Source organism: Silurus meridionalis, chromosome 22, assembly GCF_014805685.1.
Source record: "Silurus meridionalis isolate SWU-2019-XX chromosome 22, ASM1480568v1, whole genome shotgun sequence".
NCBI lineage: Eukaryota > Metazoa > Chordata > Actinopteri > Siluriformes > Siluridae > Silurus > Silurus meridionalis.
Genome location: NC_060905.1, coordinates 3,871,767 through 3,893,863, shown reverse-complemented (window position 1 = coordinate 3,893,863; position 22,097 = coordinate 3,871,767). Strand labels below are relative to the sequence as shown.

General features: G+C 39.2%; 3 protein-coding genes across 4 annotated transcripts; 2 read left to right on the top strand and 1 right to left on the bottom strand.

The window, feature by feature from the left end:
- Positions 1-640: 640 nt before the first annotated feature.
- pgls (6-phosphogluconolactonase) lies at positions 641-6,058 on the bottom strand. 2 transcript variants are annotated; one of them, XM_046834872.1, is made up of 6 exons: positions 5,908-6,058; positions 3,090-3,362; positions 2,224-2,331; positions 2,046-2,147; positions 1,507-1,647; positions 641-1,393 (listed from the first exon to the last, which is right to left on the bottom strand). In XM_046834872.1, exons 2-6 carry the CDS (start codon positions 3,357-3,359, stop codon positions 1,247-1,249), a joined length of 768 nt encoding a protein of 255 aa, XP_046690828.1. In that variant the 5' UTR covers positions 3,360-3,362; positions 5,908-6,058; the 3' UTR covers positions 641-1,246. The 2 variants fall into 2 exon arrangements, with proteins under 2 accessions (XP_046690828.1, XP_046690827.1); XM_046834871.1 differs by having other exon boundaries at positions 5,890-6,019.
- Positions 6,059-6,878: 820 nt separating this feature from the next.
- LOC124376010 (zinc finger protein 391-like) lies at positions 6,879-11,740 on the top strand. Its single transcript, XM_046834869.1, has 4 exons — positions 6,879-8,108; positions 8,449-8,512; positions 8,596-8,740; positions 10,862-11,740. The coding sequence occupies exons 1-4, from the start codon at positions 7,231-7,233 to the stop codon at positions 11,455-11,457; spliced, it is 1,683 nt and encodes a 560-aa protein (XP_046690825.1). The 5' UTR covers positions 6,879-7,230; the 3' UTR covers positions 11,458-11,740.
- A 4,077-nt stretch (positions 11,741-15,817) lies between these two features.
- On the top strand, positions 15,818-21,235 carry LOC124376012 (gastrula zinc finger protein XlCGF67.1-like). Its single transcript, XM_046834870.1, has 4 exons — positions 15,818-15,953; positions 17,587-17,711; positions 18,456-18,570; positions 18,658-21,235. The coding sequence occupies exons 2-4, from the start codon at positions 17,637-17,639 to the stop codon at positions 19,239-19,241; spliced, it is 774 nt and encodes a 257-aa protein (XP_046690826.1). The 5' UTR covers positions 15,818-15,953; positions 17,587-17,636; the 3' UTR covers positions 19,242-21,235.
- Positions 21,236-22,097: the final 862 nt, after the last annotated feature.

Genomic DNA, 22,097 nt, shown 5'->3' with positions numbered 1-22,097 from the left:
CAGAAGAACGAGTCGTTATTGTGACCCAGAAGGAGTCATTAATGTGACTCAGAAGAACGAGTCGTTAACGTGACCCAGAAGAACAAGTCGTTAATGTGGCTCAGAGGAACGAGTCGTTAATATGACTCAGAGGGAGTCGTTAATGTGACCCAGAAGAATTAGTCGTTAATGTGACCCAGAAAAACGACTCGTTAACGTGACCCAGAAGAACGAGTCGTTGATGTGACCCAGAAGAACGAGTCGTACAGGAAACAGAATTGAGTAGTTCATCTCATTAGTCCTCTGGTCTGAGTCTTTCGTTCTTTTGTCACGTGATTCCCAAAGACGCTACACAATGCAACAGATCTCTTTTTTTTGGTCCAAATGTTGACATTATTGTTACAAATTACATATCATATGATAAACTACTCAATTCTGTTTCCTGTTTAATGCACTGCATAACGTATATGGGAGTCACATGATTAACGAACGACTCGGACTAGAAGTCCTATACTACATCCTCGCACTACTCTTTGAGAAGACTCGTTCAAAATGTACACATCGGTCATGACCGACTATCACCACACTGAATTGTGTTTGCTGGAGGCAAGAAAATCCTTTTGCTTCGTCTTATTTAATGCACAACAATGAAAACAAGTACTTTCGGTGTTTGATCAATTTATTAGTTGATTTTTTTGTGCATGACAGCAGCCCTGAAAGTAGTTCAAGCTACTAGTGTAATCGCAGGGTTATACTGATGCGCAACGTGTGATGGTTTTTACACGCAGCAGCAACAACAAATAACATAGGTCTGACTGTAAACATACACTTAAACAAACAATATAGAACTGTTTAATTTTTTTTTCCTTTTATTCAATTGTTCATGTAAGGAGTCTCCAGTTCCAGAACTCCTAATGGTTCTTCTTAAGGTTCCATCCTCATACCAAAGGCAGTTTTTCTATGCCTTAATCACCAGTAGCTTTCTGATTAGGGATAAAACTTAGGGATTAGGGATAAGAACATCTATGGACTCATTTGTGGTACAAGAGTGGTGTCACTGATCATTTTCCTACACTGAACCATTTCTTTTGAATCCAACTTTGACTGGACTTTACATTGTTTAATCTGAAACCTCATATCCACTGGCATTAATGTAATAATTTGCCAGAAACGTCTCCTTAACTACCGTTGAACGTTTTGATTTGTAAAGTTTGTAAAGAAAAATCTTTATTTATAAGTTGTTGAAAATTGTACTAGGTGAAGATGATCAGAGTTGAGCACCAGGTCCTGGTCGTTCCACAGCGAGTGTTAAGGAGGTGGCTGCGGGTTCATCCACCAGCCAGAAGAGCTCACCCTGGGTCGGAGCGACGAGGGCTGCAGGCAGAACCGGGCCGTCTCCACCCTCAAGTATTTGCTGTGAAGGTCAAGAGAAAAAAACAAAAGGAATGTTTATGGGATTTTGTATTTCTTTCTTGCAAAAATAAAGCAGAATTGCTCAAACTGAATATCCTTTTTTTGTGTACTTGCTTTAAGGACAGAGGCTTTGCTGCCTCCGGTGGACACGAAGACCACACAGCGGGCCGCGTTCAGGACGGGGAGTGTGAGGGTCACCCTCTGAGGTGGTGGTTTAGGGGAGTCGCTGATTGGAGCTACGGTCTTCTGCTTTTCCTGATACAGAAAATCACAAATAAATAAAGAGCAGATTTTATATAACCTCTATGTAATTACACGTGTAGATGATGTATGCTAAATGTGTGGGCAATGTGACTGCTGTTCACGATATCCGATTCATCCCAGAGGGATTAAATAGGGGTGAGGTCAGATCTCTATAGCAGCAAGATCTTCCACTTCAACCCATGTAAAGCATTTCTTAATGTAGCTGGGAGCTCTGTGCACAAGGGGCATGTTGGAACAGGTTCAGGTCTCTGGTTTAATTAAACGTATCCAAAGACATCCTATAGATGAAGAACCTGATATGAATGGAAAAGTCTGGTGTCCTAATACTTTTGGTGTAATACAAAAGTGTATATACATTATCATTATGCATGTAAGCATTCGGGCGTCACCTGTAATAGCGGGTGATCTGGAAAGAGAGAGCACGTGTGTCCGTCAGGTCCCATGCCGAGCAGCAACATGTCAAACACTGGCGTTTCCTGAGTCCCAAATGCCTGCGAAGATACGAGGTTAATTAAAAATCAGCAAGAACGTTGGATAAAGTTCTAACAGATGTAGTAATCGGTGTACCTTATTCAGCTTGGTGGCATAATCCTCCGCGCATTCCTGCACTGGTAACGACGGCTCGATCGCCAAAACCCTGTCATCTGGGATGTTTATTTTTGAAATCAACTGCTTCTGAAATGAGTAATGGAACGTCAGGGAAGAAATATTCGTGCCGATTGCGGTATGTAAAATCCCACATGGCAAACACTGAGTAAACACATTAATAGAGATTTTTTTCACATTAGATTTTGGGAGATGGATTTTATTGCATACAAAATGAAGTTAACAATGAAGGAACATTTTCTGCCAGTAGTCATTATATAGTCCTGCCCCACTCTGTACATTCTGGATCATTATTACTGTATATAATTGTACATTTGTAAAAATATCTAATACATATCTATCATCTGTATGTACACTGTGTATGACTTTTGTACAATCATATATCCCATATACACTTCATATATTGTGCCTTACACACATTTTGCACTAATATAATATCTATATCCATCTATCTACAGTATATATCATGTCTGTCTGTCTGTCATCATTTAATCCTAACAGTATACTAAATGTAGCCCTCAACTGTATGTTCGGAATACATTTGCAAACAATAATCTTTCACTATTAATTGCTGTGGCATTATATTTCATTTGAACTCTTCCTTTAAATTTAGTCTAGAATTTGTCAGCTTCGTCTGTGGTGTAACAGGAAGCAAGCAAATTAAGGGAGTAAAACATGTAACTAACGAGGATTATACATTATTTATTGATATAATAATAATTTTTTTTATTAATATATAATTCAAATCTGTATTAAAAATTTCTCACCTGGACCCCAGTCACAAGGTAATGGAACAGTACTTTGTATCAACACAGTCTTTTAGTTACCCTGTAAAGTCCATAAGTGCTCTCGGGATCATCGAAAGGAACCAGACGCTCATCGCAGAAGCCCATCAGCCACTGGCTGCAGTCCAGGTTGGGCACCGTGGGCAGCTCCTTACTCAGCATGGACACCAGACTTCCTCCAGAGAGGCCGAGGGAAAAAGAGCCGGCGCCACTGCTGAGGGTTTTCTCAGCCCGAGATGCTATAAGCCGGACCAGAGCTGGACCAAGCTCTGCTGCTGAGTCAAACGCCACCACTCTTCTGCCTGACATCATCCCCTGGGATTAGAGCATGAGAAAATAATGAGTGTAAAATATCTACAGATTTGAGATGATAATAAAGCGTGGAACATCTGTGGCATGCTGTTAGGTGGGTAACGGGTGTGGCCTTGTGAAAAGCAAAGGGTGGCTATAATAAGCCTTGCCACCCCAGCTGCCCCTGGGAGGGTATTTATTGCTGTGCAAGGCCATTTTAAATAACATTGTCCGCAATAAGTAAAGAATGAAACACTCGTGGGTGTGGGAAACAACAGAATGTTGTAATAAAGCCCAACCCAATATGTTATAACCAGCTCAAAAATGTCTCATGAAAGCATGTCCTCCTATACCACAAGGACTGGTCATCAATTACTTTTAATCCATTTCTAGCTAGATATAAATGTTTTTAACAGTCTGTGGAGGTAACAAACGACCAGAAAAACAAAATGTACAAACCATATCAATTATTACATTCAGAAAAAACTACAGTCAGAGGTGCTGTTACAGAAAACTCTCAAATGACCATCTCCTAACCAATCAGATTTGAGATATCCAACAACACTGAGGTTTTTTTTGGGAAAAAATAGTCTGGATCTATAGTTTATAAGAAGTTCAAAGTTGAATCCACATGACCTTGATGTGCTTTAGTAAAATTATTACACAACATGGAGAAATCTGAAGGTTGAAGGCGGTTCCTAGCCGTTCTGTTGATAATAAAAGCAGATATGTTGATTACATACAGTATAGAAAATTCTGAAGGCTCAAATATGGTGTTTGGTTGAGCAAGAAAGGAATTTATTAAGTCTGGGGTTTGATTTTATTGTTTATTTTTTTAATCTCGATCTATGCTTTTATATAGGGTACAGGTTCCCAAACCAATGAGGACAATTTATAAACAATTAAACAATTCTGAAATAATGTCATCTTCACTGCTCAACAGTTGAAGGAGTTTTTGTCCTGTCTATACCATGCTACCAGAACACCTTTTCCACAAAATAACTAAAGCATTTAAAAAAAACACATTATTTTGCAGAAAACACACTGATCAAAATTAGAGAACACTTTCAGATACCTCCCAGTTATTGGTGTTAATCTGGAACCTGGTGCTAATTTCCTTCATTTTTTGTCAACCCCTATTTAACTGGCAGCCTAACTTCCAGTTTCACCGACTCTGCAAGATGGTGGGCCGTTCTTATGTGACTGAAAGACTCCGGCAGCAGATTGTCCAGATGAAGGCCAAAGGGATGACCCTATCAGCCATAGCAAGACAAGTTGGTCGTTTCAAATCTGTGATTTCAAGAATATTGAATCTTTACAACATCACAAACTCATTCAAGTCGCCAAGAAGGCAGGTCGTCCACGGAAGACAAATACAAGAGAGGACAGGATCCTGCGGAGGATCTCAATAAACAATCGTTTCCACACTGCAGCTGGAATTGTTCACCAGTTTGACTCGTCATACAGTGTCTCGACGTTCAAGAGCATTTGGACTGAAAGCCCACTCTGCAGTGACCAAAACTCTCATTAGCAGAAAGAATCAAAAGGCTAGACTAAGCATGTTGTGTGGACAGAGGAGAACTGGTCCAAAGTTCACTTCAGTGATAAAAGCAAGTTTAATTTATTTGGGTCCGATGGGAAACATTATGTTCGGCGACAAACTGGAGAAAGACTGAACTCAAAGTGTGTAAAGAAGTCAGTGAAAAGTGGAGGAGGAAGTGTCATGGTTTGGGGGATGTTTTCTGCAGCAGGAGTTGAGCCTCTTATACAGCTGCATGGCAGAGTGAATGCAAATGTTTATCAGAACCTTCTTCAACAACATATGGTTCCTTCCCTGCGTTCATCACCCAATCAGCCTGCAGAATCAAAATCACCAAAATCACACCAAAATCATCACCAAAATCACACCAGAGCAGTGTGAGAGACTGGTGCTGTCCTGTGGCCACAGATGTGCTGAAGTCATTCAGAGCAGAGGCCTGTACACTTCCTACTAATTGCTGACTGTTGTAACCTTCAGAAAATGTTGTTGTAATCTTTTTCCATGCTACAGTCATTGTTGTTCTCTAATTTTGATCAGTGTGTTTTCTGCAAAATAATGTTTTTTTTTTTAATGCCTTAGTTATTTTGTGGAAAAGCTGTTCTGGTAGCATGGTATAGACAGGACAAAAACTCCTTCAACTGTTGAGCAGTGAAGATGACATTATTTCAGAATTGTTCAATTGTTTATAAATAGTTCTCTAATTTTGATCGCTAGTGTATATAGGGTACAGGTTCCTTATCCTAATGCTGTCATCCTCTAACCCACCCACATCATCTCCAGAAGGTCTGACAATCAGAATCACGTGTCCTAAAGCAGGAAAACACTACAATACAGAGGAAAAGGAAGGGGTTTTCTCCAGGACCCCGAGGAAACCCGTGCATATGTTGCAGTAAGATGCATCTTAGAAGAAGCAACAACAACAACAACAACAAAAAACAATAACATGTGCACGTGCTAATATAATTACATTAAGTTCTTGATCTCATTATAACATAATGCATTATTAATTACCTGTTCCGCTTTTCTAACCTGTTAGGAAGTGAGCTGGGGCTGAACTGCAGCCGCTTTACTTCCTCATACGACTCCACTGAAGCCAATCAGCAGCCCGGAAGTCGGTTTCTGCCTTCACGCGCTCAGCGGATTTACCGTAAATGCGGCTCGCATGTACGCGTTGTTTGGGCTGCCTTGATGCGCATGCGCAGAACCGACAGCGCTCAGACTCAGTCGTAAATACTGTCTCAGACTCTCAGGTCTGATCTACAGCATGATCTACTCTTCTCCAAGCTTTATTTGGAAAACCCAGGGAATCTTCTCTAGTGCAGAAATAAGACATATTTTATAATAAATATATTTTTTATATACATTTTATAATCATTTTAATAACCACGCTAATGTTAAGATTGTTTTTTAAAAACAATTATGCAAATTTGATTTGATTTGATTTAAAATAAAAATAAAATATATTATTGCCTTCATCAATGTTATTATTATTATTATTATTATTAATTATTTTTTATTATTATAATCCAGACACACAGTATTAAACTGAAGTATGAAAGTTTTGACAGCACATTTGTTTTTTCTTAAAATTAAGTACAATAATACAATATATTAAGTACAGTACAGTAAATAATAAATTAACAAAGAAATAAATATGTATAGGGAACATTTTTTTTACACCATTTTAATATATATATATATATATATATATATATATATATATATATATATATATATATATATATATATAATAAAATAGTAAAAATGTTTTACCCTATATATATATATATATATATATATACACACAATTAGATTAACTGAATTATAATGATTGTAGTGTACTGATTTATTAACACTGTTATTGTTAATGTTACTAACTGATCTTTACTTTTTTTTTTATGTGCAATGTGTAAAATAATTTCATAAAAAATAATTTAAGCTCCATTTCAGTAGATGGCAGTAAAACTGAAAAAACACAAACTCACCAGCAAAACTTTAATTTCCTTTTGCGGGTTGCCAGGTTGAATATATATACGTTAATTTTATTCACTGCTCAAAGCCTTCCGTAATGACCAGAAACAACCCGGAAACTAAATGACCTCCATGAACATGAGATAGTTTGCGGTCAGATTAATAAACTGTCTGCTGTCGCATTATTTTACTCGACCTGGCAACCCTGGACTCAGCGCCTCCACATGATCTTCGTTGTTTTCCTCCAACATGGAAGTCACGAGCTAAGAGGAAGAAGCACATGCACAAGTTTTGCAGCACAGACCAGGTTGTAGAGGCTCGTGCACCAAAGCTGTCGGTTGCTTTTTATTCTTTAGTGTCGTATTTTTGAGGGAATAAAAGATGTTGACGCCTCTTTCGGCTTTTCAGACGCGATTAACTGATTTTATGGAAACATTGACCAAAACAGCGGTGTTAGAGATCAGTAAACTTGTGGAGCTGGAGTGTCAAATCCTCCTGTCTGAGGTCACCAGGGGTCAACACGAGATCGACTTCCTGAAGAAAAGACTGCAGGTGATGGAGAGACACATGGTGTCGAATAATACAGCTCAGAGCCTAGAGGCTGGAAACACTGGAACATCAGCATTGCTTACATCAGTACAGGTGAATGTCTCCAGAACAGAGAACAACTGTTTTATGGAGAAGAATAGCTCCAAAACGGAGAACCACGACTCCAGAACGGAGAACCACGACTCCAGAACGGAGAACAACAACTCCAGAGTGGAGAACAACTCCAGAGTGGAGAACCACAGATCTGAAACAGAGAACAACTCCAGGGTGGAGAACCACAGCTCCAAAACAGTGACGAACAACTCCATAATGGAAAACCTCATGCCCAGTAAAGAGAACCCCAGCTCCAGAATGGAGAAACTCAGCTCCAGAACAGAGAACAACAACTCTAGCGTGGAGAACAACAACTCCAGAGTGGAGAGCCACAGCTCCAGAATAATGAACAAATCCAGAATGGAGAACCACATGTCCAGTGCAAAAAACCACAGCTCCAGAATGGAGAAACACAACTCCAGAGTGAAGAACCACAACTCCAGGAGGGAAAACCACAACTCCAGAACAGAGAACAACAACTCCAGAATGGAGAGCCACACCACCACAACAGAGTACCACAGCTCCAGTCTGGAAAACCTCATGTCCATTAAAGAGAACCACAGCTCTAGAGCAGAGACGTACAGCTCCAGTATGGAGAATCGTCCTAATATTAAGAGGTGAATATGCCATGTGTTTTGGAGGTAACATATTAAACCACTGCTGCATCAGTCTCGTTAGGTGAAGCAGGAGTTGAATCTAATCACACCACCATCATCCTCTGGTATTGTTGGTAATGACCACTAGAACTGTCCTTTGAGTAAAAGCGTAAAACCATGTATTAATTCCGAAAGCTTTGTGAAATGCAGCCTAAAGGATCATTCAATCGATCATACATTTTTTTAGGACAGAAACAGAAATGCTGAAGTTTTGAAATATTGTTGATATTGACAAGGATTTTATGCATCTGCAAAGTTCTCTTGAAGCAGAACAATTGAAATAGCTTGTTATTGTTTTCAGAGAGAGTGAGCTGAAAGAGTCCAGTGGAGGTGATGACACTCTGCTGACCACTGAACAGGACCATGTGAGTTTTCCTGAATGTTTTTCTGTTTAAATGAAAGACGACGTATGTATCTTAATGTACAAGTTGCTGCATCATATCTTTAGGCTGATATGAAAAAGAAACAGCCTGACCGTCATCTACAGCGGCTTCACGCAGAGAAACACACTACTGAAATAAAGATTAAACAGGAGGATTTCTGGGATGGTCATGAGGGAGAAGGTGGAGGAGAGAGGACGAAAGATGGTGGTGGTGAGTTTGTGATTATTTGATTTGTTTATAAAGTCCTGACCTAAAATCGTTGACTTTTGTAAAACCTTTTTTATAATTTTAGCAAGAAAATAAACTGATGATAGGAGAAACCTTGAGAGAAACCATATATAAAAGGGAACCCATCCTCATCTGGGTGGCACCAAATGTCCATTCATTACAGTTCATCGTTGTTGAGGTGAACTGTCCAGTGATGGACCCTTAAATGCAGAACTGTCCAAAGCAAATCGCAGTCATTGTAGCATACTGTTGATATTAATTACAGTTCAAAACTTTCTTCATAGTTCCTCATTTGCTCAGTACCTTCATTGATCTTTAGTCTGATCATGTGAAACCATCTCCAGCTGTACAAAGTGGTCTCCAATTAAAGAGAAACTCTATCTAGAGGTAGGGCATCAAGATGAATCAGGCTTATGCATTAGTATTATAAATAATAAATGTGATAAAAAGTTCTTGTATGTTGGCGCTGCCCATCCACTGGTTCCAGGCTGCATGGAAAGAATAAAAACCTTTTAATTTTTTTATTTCACAGTCTGGATTTGAGGCCCAAATGCTTCTGTACCTCTTTCTAGATGGAAGGAGAGTGAAGAATGTGTGTAAGGGGGGTGTGTGTGTGTGGTCAGCCACATGCTGTAGGGTCTTGCAAACCAGGCAGTGATGCAGCTGCTCAGGATGCTCTCGATGGTCCATCTGAAGTGGTGAAGATGTCTGGTGGAAGATGTGCCTTCCTCAGCTTTCTCAGGAAGTAGAGATGTTGCTGGGCTTTCCTTGTTACAGAGCCGGTGTTGAGGGACCAGGTGAGGTTCTCCGCCAGGTGAACACCACGGTATTTGTTGCACTCCAGGGAGGAGCTGTTGATGTTCACCGGGGCGCAGTTGGCTTGGATGCCGTGCCACATGCGTGGTGTGTCACCGCTGTCCGTGAAGTTTATGTGGATACTCTGGGCATATGCACGCTTTGCCTCTCTGATGAACCGTGGTCAGTTTGGCCCTCGCTGTTCTTAGGGCCACCGTGTCACCTGAGTCTCGAGGCTTTAGGAGTGCATGCACCTCTACAGTTATCCACGGTTTCTGGTTAAGGTGTACGATGATGTTCTTGGAGACTGTGGCATCAACAATACACTTGCTGATGTAGCTGGTCACTGATCATGTGTACTTCGCCAAGTTGTTGAAGTCGCCTGTTGGTTGTAGCCTCCCTGAACATGTCCCCTTTCAGTCCATTCAAAGCAGTCCTGAAAAGCAGAGTATAATAATGAAATCATTTAATATGTTTACTAGTCATTTAATATGCATGTTGTTGTGTGACTGGAACCTGCCCAGTTTGGGAAAACTATGTCCATGATTGCTCTACAATTTTGATTTTGGCTGACAAAAGTGAAACCTGATGTGGTTTTCTGCTTCTGTAGTCCATCTACCTCAGGTTGAATGCTTTGTGCATGCTGAAATGCTTTTCTGATGATCGTGGGAATATGGAGTAATTAAATGAAATGTGATATGCTGTATATGATTATGCTAGACCCTTGAAGGTAGGACCAATCTAGCTATTTTGACCTAAAACTTTCTTATTACCAAGGTGTTTCTCTACACAGAATTCTCACTCGCTCAATGTTTTTTGTTTTTTGCACCATTCGTTATAAATTCCCGAGATCAGCAGTTAAAAAACAAAAAGAAAAACATTTAGCCTCCATGACACTGTTAGTTATTGAAATCATAATTAAATATATTTAATATTAACATTAAATGAAGTTTGTGGCCTGTATCTGCATGATTTAATGCATTGTGCTGCATCTATATGGTTAGGTGTTTCCTAATAAAGTGGGCAGTAAGTGTGGTTTGGTAAACAAATGTAATAAATCACATAGGAGCATAAGCTCTTGTTATGTTATAAGAAAAATATTCCTATCCAAAGCATTACATTATATTCATTTATTATTTCATTCGTTCATTTATTTTTCATGACTAATAAATTTGCCAACGCTGACATTTTCGTATTTATCATCGAATAAATATTCTTTATATTTGCCAATAATAAACATTAAAATTTAACAATTAAATTCTGTAAAAATGTATTAATATTAATATAAATAATTGTCTTTATTTGCAGTACACAGCGCTGAGGAAACCTTCACCAGGCGTCAGGCTGTCGCATTTTCAGCTCATCCTCACGACAGAATCTTCTTTGTGAACAATTCACGCTGCCCTGAAGGTCCTGCTTTAAAAGTGCAGTCGAACTCAGAGTCTGAAAGCGCACACAATTATCTCCTGCCGAAGCCCGTCAGGAGACGCGTGGCCTCCAGGTTCCAGGAGGAGAAGCGCTTTGCATGTCCGCTCTGTGAAAAGTGCTTCAAGTGTTTCAGCCAGCTGGAGATCCACAAGCGCAGTCACACGGGCGAGAAGCCGTACAGGTGCGCTCTGTGCGGTAAGAGGTACGCCCAGAAAGGCCACCTGTACACACACCAGCGCACACACACCGGTGAGAAGCCGTACCGCTGCATGCACTGTGGCAAAGCTTTCATTCAGAAGTGCTCTCTGGACATGCACCAGAGAACTCACACCGGAGAGAAACCCTTCATCTGCGTCAAGTGTGGAAAAGGCTTTACCAAGAAATTCAATCTGAACAAACATCTGGCTGTTCATTCAGATGCCACATCTGGCTTCAGTGACCTGAACGGGCTTCATTCTTCGATCATCCATCACTGACATCTCGCTGATTATTTCAATTTCAATACTGCTTCTAATACTCTAGCAAACTTTACTAGATTTACTGAAATGTTAGCTTGGTTGTGTAGCTAATGAACTTCTGGTAGCAGCCTGTGGGGAGAATGGGAGTGAACGGAAACTGAAACCTGTCCTCTAAAAATGATCTACAGTGGAACCTCGGGTTACGAACGCCCCGGCATACGTATAATTCTGGTTACGAATCGCAGTTCATCAAAATTTTTGCCCCTGGTTACGAACAATATATCGGGATACGAACGTCGCTCACCAAAAAATCGCAGGCAAGTTGATTGTTTTTGCTCTATCCACGCAGCTCGTCACATCAGTTAGCGTCCTGTGTCCCTAGCGAGAGCATCGTGTTACTTATCCGCTTGAACTTTTCCCGGCGGCAGCGTAACAACTCGTTAGTTGATGCTCGTGGAATGATGAGATGGACAACATTAGCCGATGCATAACCACTTTACTTGTTTTTATGAAGATAGATTAGCAGGGTTACAGTCTTTTCCAGTACAATACCCATAATGAATTTCACTCTGGACTTCAATACCAACTGATAGTAGCCTTAAAGAAACAGCTCTCATTTTCCCTCTAATGCAACAATTGTCTCAGCGTTCATGTTAATAACACTGTCTTTAATATTCTATAATATAATATATAATAATATATAATAATATAATATAATAAGATTCTCCTTCAAACAATAACTCTCCCTCCTCCCCTTCTCTGACGTCGTCTCCTGCAGCGAGTCTTCTCAAAGGAAAGTACCGGTAAAGATCTTTTCCTCTTTTGTATGTTTTTATGTGGTATGATTTTAATATAACATGTTAAAAGTAAATAATATTAGTGAATATTGCCTTTATTTTTATTTAAGTAATATTTTGGTTGTCCAGAGCAATTACGAAGTTTCTGTTCATTATTATGGGGAAATTTGTATCGGGATACGAACTTTTCAGGTTACGAATAAAGTACCGGAACGAATTAAATTCGTAACCCGAGGTTCCACTGTAGTCTTAAATAGCGAAGAGATGGATCACAGACAATCAAGTGAAACTGACATTAGCCTTACAGAATTTGCTAAATTACGAAGATCATGTTAAATAGAAATGATTGGAAACTTTTACTGAGGTAATATTTAGCTTGCCGTTATTGTTAGTTAAGGATTTTAGCTTTGTTATCTAGCTAACTATCATTAATTGCAAGTGATGGTGGGGTCATTTTAGTTACCCAGAGTTAGCCAAAAGATTGCAAATCCATTGCTATCTCACATTAATAGAAACCTCTGGCCGGTAGGGCAGTTTTAGCTCTTAGTTAATGTTTCTAATGGTATCTCGCTAACTAACCCTTAGCAAATTGCAGTTTTTGGCTGCCATTATCAGTTAACATGAGTCACTGAGTTAGTTGGATTGGATTGCTTTGATTTAGCTAGCTAGCTAAACTAACATACCATTTCTCAGGTTGCTGTTTGGGTTCAATTGAAGTTAGCTGCCTGTAGCTTGGCTATCTAGCTAATTAGCACTGCTTGATAACAAACTAACCACTGCTTAGAAAAACCTTCCTTTTCAAAATCCTTTTAATGTTTCATTTGTGTGAAATTGATAAGACTGACAATTAATCGGGCAATTTCTATATAAAATATAGAGATTTATGTGTTTGATATTTATTTCGCTCCATAGTAAGATTTTGGAAAGTTGTTGCGAATTAGCCTTAAGATATATGTTCTGATAACTTTTGGAGAGAGGAAAGCTTGTTGCTAAACAAAAACAAAAAAATCTTAAATATGGATGTATTCATATTTCTCTGGTAAAATGTTTTGTTATTAAACAGTATCACCAGCTCAGTAATTGTATAAGTAAACCACTGTAATGTTTTCTTCCAAACTTTTCTAAAAACCATTTCACAAAAAGTAATAAATACAAATGTAGTCTGGCTGTAGGAAGGATTCCCATGAAATGCTGAAATTTCTTGTTAAATCTCACGGCTATTTATGCAAGTTCGATAAAAATCAGTTTGATATAGAGATTCACCAGATTGATGTGTTTACGTAAAAAAAAAGTATATTAAAAAATATCACAATAAAACGTTATGGAGTGGTGTTTTATATATACCAATTGAGGCCTGAAAATAGGCTGTGGTACTTGGCACCAAGCTTTTGGTGGTAGACCTTTTAAGTCCTGTAGTTTGCAAGGTGGGTCTTCCATGGATTGGGCTTGTTTGTCCCACAGACGCTTGATCAAATTGAATTTAGGGGAATTTAGAGGCACCACTTGGAACTATTTCTCATGCTCCTCAAACCACTAAATAATTTATTCAGTGTGTATGTGCAGGCAGATTCATCCTGCTTATACCTTATCTCCAACAATGTATTGGTTGGTGTTGCATGGACCCAAGGTTTCACAGCAGAACATCACCTAGAGCATCACACTGCCCCCACCAGTTTGCCTTCTTCCCATAGTGCATCCTGGTGCCATCTCTTTCCCATATAAGTGCTGTCTACTCACCCTACATGATGTAAATGAAAACGTGGTTCATCAGACCAGGCCACCTTCATCCACTGCTGCATGGTTCAGGACTGATGCTCAAATGCCTATTGTACTAGATTTTGGTGGAGTACCAGGGGTCAGTATGGGCACTGTGACAGCACTGACTGAATCCTATTTATCAACTCCAGTAATAACTTTTTCTGCAATCTGCCACTGAAGCTTTCCGGTAGGATTCACTGGATGTCCTCCTGTGGACTTCTTTTGGAGGTACTAACCACTGCATACCGGCAGTGGTTGGCAGTTGGATTTTTTGCAGATTTGTAACACTTAAATGATTAAGATCTTCAAGCTAATTTTAATATTTCGCCAAGATAACCTGAGTAAATACAAAATGCAGCTTTTAAATGATGTCCAAACCTGCCTGGCTCTATGTGAAAATGTAATTACTATAAAAAATAACAGCATTTTATCAAAAGAACATCAAAGTTACAAACATGGTGGTGGTAGTGTGATGGTCTGGGGCTGCATTGCAGCTTCAGGACCTGGACGACTCGCCATAATTCATAAAACCATAAATTCTGCGCTTCAACAGAAAACCCTGAAGGAGAATGTCCGGCCATTAATTCATGTCCTTGAGCGCACTTGGGTTATGCAGCAGCACAATGATCCGAAACAAACCAGCATGTCCATATCTCAATGGCAAAAAAAAACAACAACCAGAATTTAGGTTTTGGAGTGACTGTTAGTGTTAAGATGGTTCTCACACTAGTTCTCTAAACACATTCCTATGTTGTCTGTTCAGTGTCTATAAGGTCTTTCCGATGAGTATGTAATGTATACAGGAAGTCTTTATCTGGGCTCACACATCTCTGGCTATTATGTTTACTTACCCAAACAGGAAACAGCTTTAGGAAAACCTTTCTAAGAATTAAGTTTTGTTTGGGCATAAAAAAAAATCTAGGAGTGACCAAGTTAAAATATGGACTTAAATCCAATCTTAAACAGGCCATTCATGCTTAAAAACCTTCTAATTTGGCTAAATGAAAACAGTTCTGCAAATAAGAGTGGGTCAAAAATGCTCCACTTGCTATCTTGACCAGGTTGGAGGAAACCAGTTGGAGAGCTTTTGTTTCCATGAATAAATAAATTCATCATTTAAAAATCGCCTTTTGTATTTACTTGGGTTCTCTTTGTCTAATCAAAATTGGGAATATTTTTTCATATCACTTTATAATCTGTATGCATTTGGACTGATTAGGATTGAGGAACACTTTGAACAGATGTGGGTAAAGATAACCAGTGGAGATTCGTTTCAAGCTTTAGTGCAGATCTGAAGACAGATTTCTCCATGGAGAAAACATGCCTTGCTTGGTTGATGATGATGATGATGATGATACTATGGCTTGTGGAAAGTCTGCCTTTCCTCACAATCGCACCTTTAAATAAGAGGAGCAGGGGTGTATTTTTGGAGCTGGGGTGAAACACAATGGCGCCCTTCAGGCTATATTTACACTTTCCCCTTTGGTACACACACCAGTTCTTCTACTATTCTGAGGGTTACGGTAAGCAATCCCAGCATCCCCTTCTCCATTTCCTTCCACAATAAAGTAAAGAAAAGAGCTGGAAGGGAATAGCCACGGGGCTGAAACGGGGCTGAAAGGAACGGCTGTAGAGACCGGGTTTAGGAGAAGCAGTCCGAGTTCGTCTTCAGTGCTGGGACTCTGAGCTTGGTTCGTCCTAAAGATGGTGGAGAACATGGTGAGCGACTCGCATTTTCACAACCAGTTAGCGTCCATAATGGAAATGCTGGCAAAGACCGCCGTGCTGGAGATCGGCAAACTGGTGGAGGAAAGTCACGCGGTGTTCAGGAGAGAGATTTCTCGCAGGATCTCAGAAAACGAGGGTCTGAAGAAGAAGTGCGATTTGTTAGAGATTAAGCTGAAGGCGAGCAGGAGGAGCGCGCAGGAGCGAGGCGAGGCGCACAAGGTCCGAATAAAGGTGAACATGCAGCACTTCTATTACTAATCCAACATCTCCAACATCATACACCACTTCTATTACTAATCCAACATCTCCAACATCATACAGCATTTCTATTACTAATCCAACATCATACAGCACTTCTATTACTAATCCAACATCTCCAACATCATACAGCACTTCTATTACTAATCCAACATCTCCAACATCATACAGCATTTCTATTACTAATCCAACATCTCCAACATCATACAGCACTTCTATTACTAATCCAACATCTCCAACATTAAACATCATACAGCACTTCTACTAAACTACTATTTCTATGTACCCATTCCTTTATTAACATATTCATTAGTATAGTTTTTTTCTTCTATTAATCCATTTCTTATACTAACACTAGTCTTTAGAATACTCCATTAATTTAGCAGTAATTACACTAATCCAATATCTTACACTACCCTATACCTTATATTAATCTATTTCTTATACTAAACCTAGTCTTTATACTAACTCTGTCTTATACTAAACCTAGTCCCTATACTAACCCTAGTCTTTATACTAACTCTGTCTTATACTAAACCTAGTCCCTATACTAACCCTAGTCTTTATACTAACTCTGTCTTATACTAAACCTAGTCCCTATACTAACCCTAGTCTTTATACTAACTCTGTCTTATACTAAACCTAGTCCCTATACTAACCCTAGTCTTTATACTAACTCTGTCTTATACTAAACCTAGTCCCTATACTAACCCTAGTCTTTATACTAACTCTGTCTTATACTAAACCTAGTCCCTATACTAACCCTAGTCTTTATACTAACTCTGTCTTATACTAAACCTAGTCCCTATACTAACCCTAGTCTTTATACTAACTCTGTCTTATACTAAACCTAGTCCCTATACTAACCCTAGTCTTTATACTAACTCTGTCTTATACTAAACCTAGTTCTTATACTAAACCTAGTCTTTATACTAACTCTATGTCTTATACTAAACCTAGTTCTTATACTAAACCTAGTCTTTATACTAACTCCATTTCTTATACTAAACCTAGTTCTATACTAAACCTAGTCTTTATACTAACTCCATTTCTTATACTAACTCTAGTCCCTATACTAACCCTAGTCTTTATACTAACTCTAGTCCCTATACTAACCCTAGTCTTTATACTAACTCTAGTCTTTATACTAACTCTAGTCCCTATACTAACCCTAGTCTTTATACTAACCCTAGTCTTTATACTAACTCTAGTCTTTATACTAACTCTAGTCCCTATACTAACCCTAGTCTTTATACTAACCCTAGTCTTTATACTAACTCTAGTCTTTATACTAACTCTAGTCCCTATACTAACCCTAGTCTTTATACTAACCCTAGTCTTTATACTAACCCTAGTCTTTATACTAACTCTAGTCCCTATACTAACCCTAGTCTTTATACTAACCCTAGTCTTTATACTAACTCTAGTCCCTATACTAACCCTAGTCTTTATACTAACTCTAGTCCCTATACTAAACCAAATCATTAGTCTAACCCCAGTCCTTCTACTAACTCTGTAAACTCCGTAAAGAAAAACATTCTGCACATGAAATTGCTTTGAACTATCGCTTTATGGCTTTGTGGAAATTCATCTCCGTGTTGAATAGAAACTGGACATCGCCCCACCATCGACGGCGTGTTTGGGAAGGAGTGGTGCATGGATCTGTGGAAAGACAAGGAGTCAAATGCGGCACAGAAGCAGCAGAGCCGTGTGGACCCGTGTATGATCGAGGTGTGTGTGTGTGTGTGTGTGTGTGTGTGTGTGTGTGTGTGAGTGTGTGTGGGTGTGTGTGTATTTATGTTCTGGGTCAATGTAATTACACTGGTGTAAGAGCATGGATGACTGTTTTGTACTTCATAAAATAACCCCCAGTGTTCATTCCTATTTTATGGTAAGAAAAATAAAGGAACACAGTAACAATTACATTAGTCAGAAACATCAACAGTAGGAGATGTTTGAGGGTAGGACGTTTTGGAGAGCTGCAACCTAAAGGGGTGGGGCAGTCTGAGGTTGTCTGAGGCATTTTGAAGGTGGGACATTTTTAGAGTTGTACAGTCTGAAGGTGGAGGATTATGAGAGTGGTAACGTCTGATTTTGGGACATTTTGAGAGTTGTACAGTCTGAGGGAGGGACGTTTTGAGAGTTGTACAGTCTGAGGATGGGACGTTTTGAGAGTTGTACAGTCTGAAGGTGGGACGTTTTGAGAGATGTACAGTCTGAGGGTGGGACGTTTTGAGAGTTGTACAGTCTGAAGGTGGGACGTTTTGACAGTTGTACAGTCTGAGCGTGGGACGTTTTGAGAGTTGTACAGTCTGAGGGTGGGACGTTTTGAGAGTTGTACAGTCTGATGGTGGGACATTTTGAGAGTGGTGCAGTTTGGTAGAAATGTTACAGTTACTCAATTGTCAGTCATCCTCGGTGTCACATGCACTGGTGCAGTCTGATTAAATAATTATTTTTATTTCTGTTTGTTAGTCGATTGATCTGATGGAAGATGACGGACCCGACATGATCATCATCAAAGACGAGACATTTGACGACGGCCCAGGCAAAAGCAAGCCACACACGAACCCGAGGATCAACGAGAAAGGTTCATTAAAAGATCTGAGATCCATATAAACCATATAGTCGCTGTATACGCTCCACAACGTTCTCTTCTTACTTTATTTACGTACAGACCTGGCGTTCTCTGAAGCGGATCAGGAAGCGGTCCAGAGGGGCGAGGACTTCATCGCGTACGCAGCGGCATTGGACAACACGCAGCTGCGTGGCGCCGTGGACCAAACGTTCGACGTCAGAGCGGACCAGAGACCTCCTGCGCTGGGAGACGCCGCTACGTCATCCAACATGAGCTCGGAGGAGTTTGCCGGATTCTTTCCCGCCAACTTGCACTCGGACGCTCCGAAGAACTTCACATCGGGTTCGGAGCAGAAGAAGTTCGAGTGCGTGTTCTGCGGGAAGAACTTCAACTACTTAAGCTATTTGAAAGTGCACTTACGGACGCACTCCGGAGAGAAACCCTTCAGCTGCATGGTGTGTGGCAAACGCTTTGCTCAGAAGACGTACCTCAAAATCCACATGCGTACGCACTCCGGAGAGAGACCCTACACCTGCATGGAGTGTGCCAAGAGCTTTTCGCAGAAGAGCTCACTAAATATACACCTGCGCAGCCACACCGGAGAGAAACCATACAGCTGCGTGGACTGCGGCAAACGTTACGCTTATAAACACGGCTTCAACATTCATCAGTGCAACAGCTAAAACTCGAGCAAGGTTACGTTCCATTCTATTCGACACACACACTGTGCATTGTGCAGATGGGCACAAAACACTCCAGCTACCAGTTTAAGTGAAACAAGGTGCATCTACTGACTGCATTTTATATTATTACATTTACACCAGAACTACTTCTAATTATCTTTCATACAACTGAGCAGTCGAGGGTTAAGCGCCGCAGTGGCAGCTTGGTGGTGCTGGGATTTGAACTCACAACCTTCTGATCAAAAGTCTAACATCTCAACCACTGAGCTACCCTATACCCTACTACTGCTTTATCCCCCCTGTTTTGCCCCCTGTCTATCATTAGAAAGGTACAGAAGCTCAGCAGATGTTATTTGGGTGGTGTTCATTCTTAGCACAGTATTAACACTAACATAGTGCTATAAATGTGTGTGTGTGTGTGTGTGTGTGTGTGTGTGTGTGTGTTGCTAGTATGGGTGTATCGTGTGTCAGTAAGTTCGGTTTTTAAACGGCTGAAGTTTTATTTCGATATTATTTATTTGTGGAAGGAGCCTCAAGTGTCAGAGTTTTGGAAGAGCCGAAACATTTTTCCTCCATAGGAAAGTCTTCACTACAGTGGAATTCATGCTTCATAAATTCTCTTTAAGATGTGGGGGTTTTTGAGTTTGGGTTTTTACGTCAGACGTGTTTCAGTGGACATTCAGTATTGACTAATAGGGAATTTTAAAGACTAGAAAATTTTCCATTGGAATTAATAGGAAACAGGGAATTCACAAAATTGCAACAGGGAAATTAAATGTAGTTTAAAAAACAAAAAAACGTAAAGTATAATTTAAGATAAAACAACCAGCTTTAATACAATTTTAGTTGAATTTCTATCCTGGACATTCATCAATCACATGCTCACTTACTGCAGGGTGACTGAGGCCACACCCCCTACACCATGAGGCCACACCCCCTACACACGTTCATCCTTCCATAACAGAAACATTGTTTATTGAATCAATAACAAAACAATGTCAAAAAAAATGTCCATCTTGGCGATTATTCACGTGAGTTACGTAAATATTACATACATTTATTGTTTTAAACTTCCTTGTGCCGTGTAAAAGCTATTGTGCAACAAAAGTGTAGCAACAATTAAATCAAAGTAAAAAATTTAAGTTTTTTAAAAAATATCTGTATTGGTTTGCATGCGTGTCAGCTTATGACCAAACAAATGTTTCTGTTCATGTTTGTATATGGAACGCATCACATTTCTAATGAATTCACATAAATTCCTGGGAAGTTTCCAACTTGGAATATTCCCCAGATGAAATTTCCATAATGTTTTTGGGAAATTGACCAAAATTTTTTTTGCAAGCCTATTAACTACCAATGTGTTTTATATTTTAATTAATAATAATAAAAAAAACTCTCTGTGTTTGGAAAACGGATAAAAATTCAGCTGCTATTTGAAAGAAATCAATTTTAAGGTAGAAGGAATGACTCACATTGCACAACACACTGGTTGTTCTCTTCAATCATGTACTGATTCTTTTTCGCTACATCATATTGCCAAGGTTTGTCTCTAAAACCTCGCCCTTTCCTCAATAACCCCAACCCTTTATCCAGGGCAGATCAGGGGCAGAACCACAGACATGCCCCAGTCAGTAAAGGCACCTGTACAGTGATCTGTAGTATCCGTATAAACCTGATAAACTGGTAGCTGAGTGTAAACTCGTACTAAAAACACACAAAAACTAAAATCTTGTGCATGTTGGTGAATTTTTGTTTTTTCTTAGCATAGTATAAATTATTCTTATACATTTTCAATTATTGTACCTTTTATATTTAACCCTTTACGTGTTCAGAAAGTGAAGTATTATTATTATTTAAGTTTGTCCTGATATATTTAATGTTTTCCGAGTTAGTTATTCAGCATTTTGTACAGACTCTTTAGTATTTATTTACACCACTATCAGCTTTCTAATATTGCTTTCTCAGCTGATTAATAAATCACGCTCAGAAGGGAACTATGCGAGTGTTTGTTTTTATTTCCCGTTTGCTTTCTCCTTGGTACAGTTTCAGATTTTTTAAATGACTTAATCCTTTTTTATTTTTATTTTTTTTTAAAGTATAATTTTTGTAGACACCTTTTAAAATTCTTTAAGATTTTTTTTATTTATTTTTTTAAGTGTGTTTAATTGTGCATTTAAATGACTTCTGATTGTTACATTTTTTAAAAGACAAAAACATCTTGAATAAAAAAAATTGTTTTTCTTTTAAGTACTTAAGTTATTTTTCATTGGAATTTAAATCAGTGTCGGTTTTAAAAAAAAAAATATTTCGATTCCTTCTAATCCATAATTTATAATAATGAATAAGTATGTGTGTGTGTGTGTGTGTGTGTGTGTGTGTGTGTGTGTGTGTGTGTGTGTAAAATGGAGATAATGCAGCTAACAAAGAAACTAAAGACTGGACAGAACTTACAGTAATCACAAGTAATATTTCTTTCAGATCTGCTTAATTAAAATATACAGGATGTCTTTGGGTGCTGTAGCATTAACTTTCCCTTAAGACCCAAGATAAGCTTTTCCTGCTATAGACCTCTGACCTCAGCCCTATTGCACACCCCTGACTGCACCCCGGGTCTCCTCACCTCACCTACATCAGTACCTGACTTTACTAACAAACACCCTTGTAGCTAGAAAGAATCTAGTGGAACATCTTCCCAGAAGAGTGGAAGTTTATATAAGAGCAAGTGGAGACTAAATGTGGAATGGAAAAATGACATAATTTTATGAACATAGTTTGCCTGCATGTGTGTGTGTATGTACAGTACAGACCAAAAGTTTGGACACACCTTCTCATTCAAAGAGTTTTCTTTATTTTCAT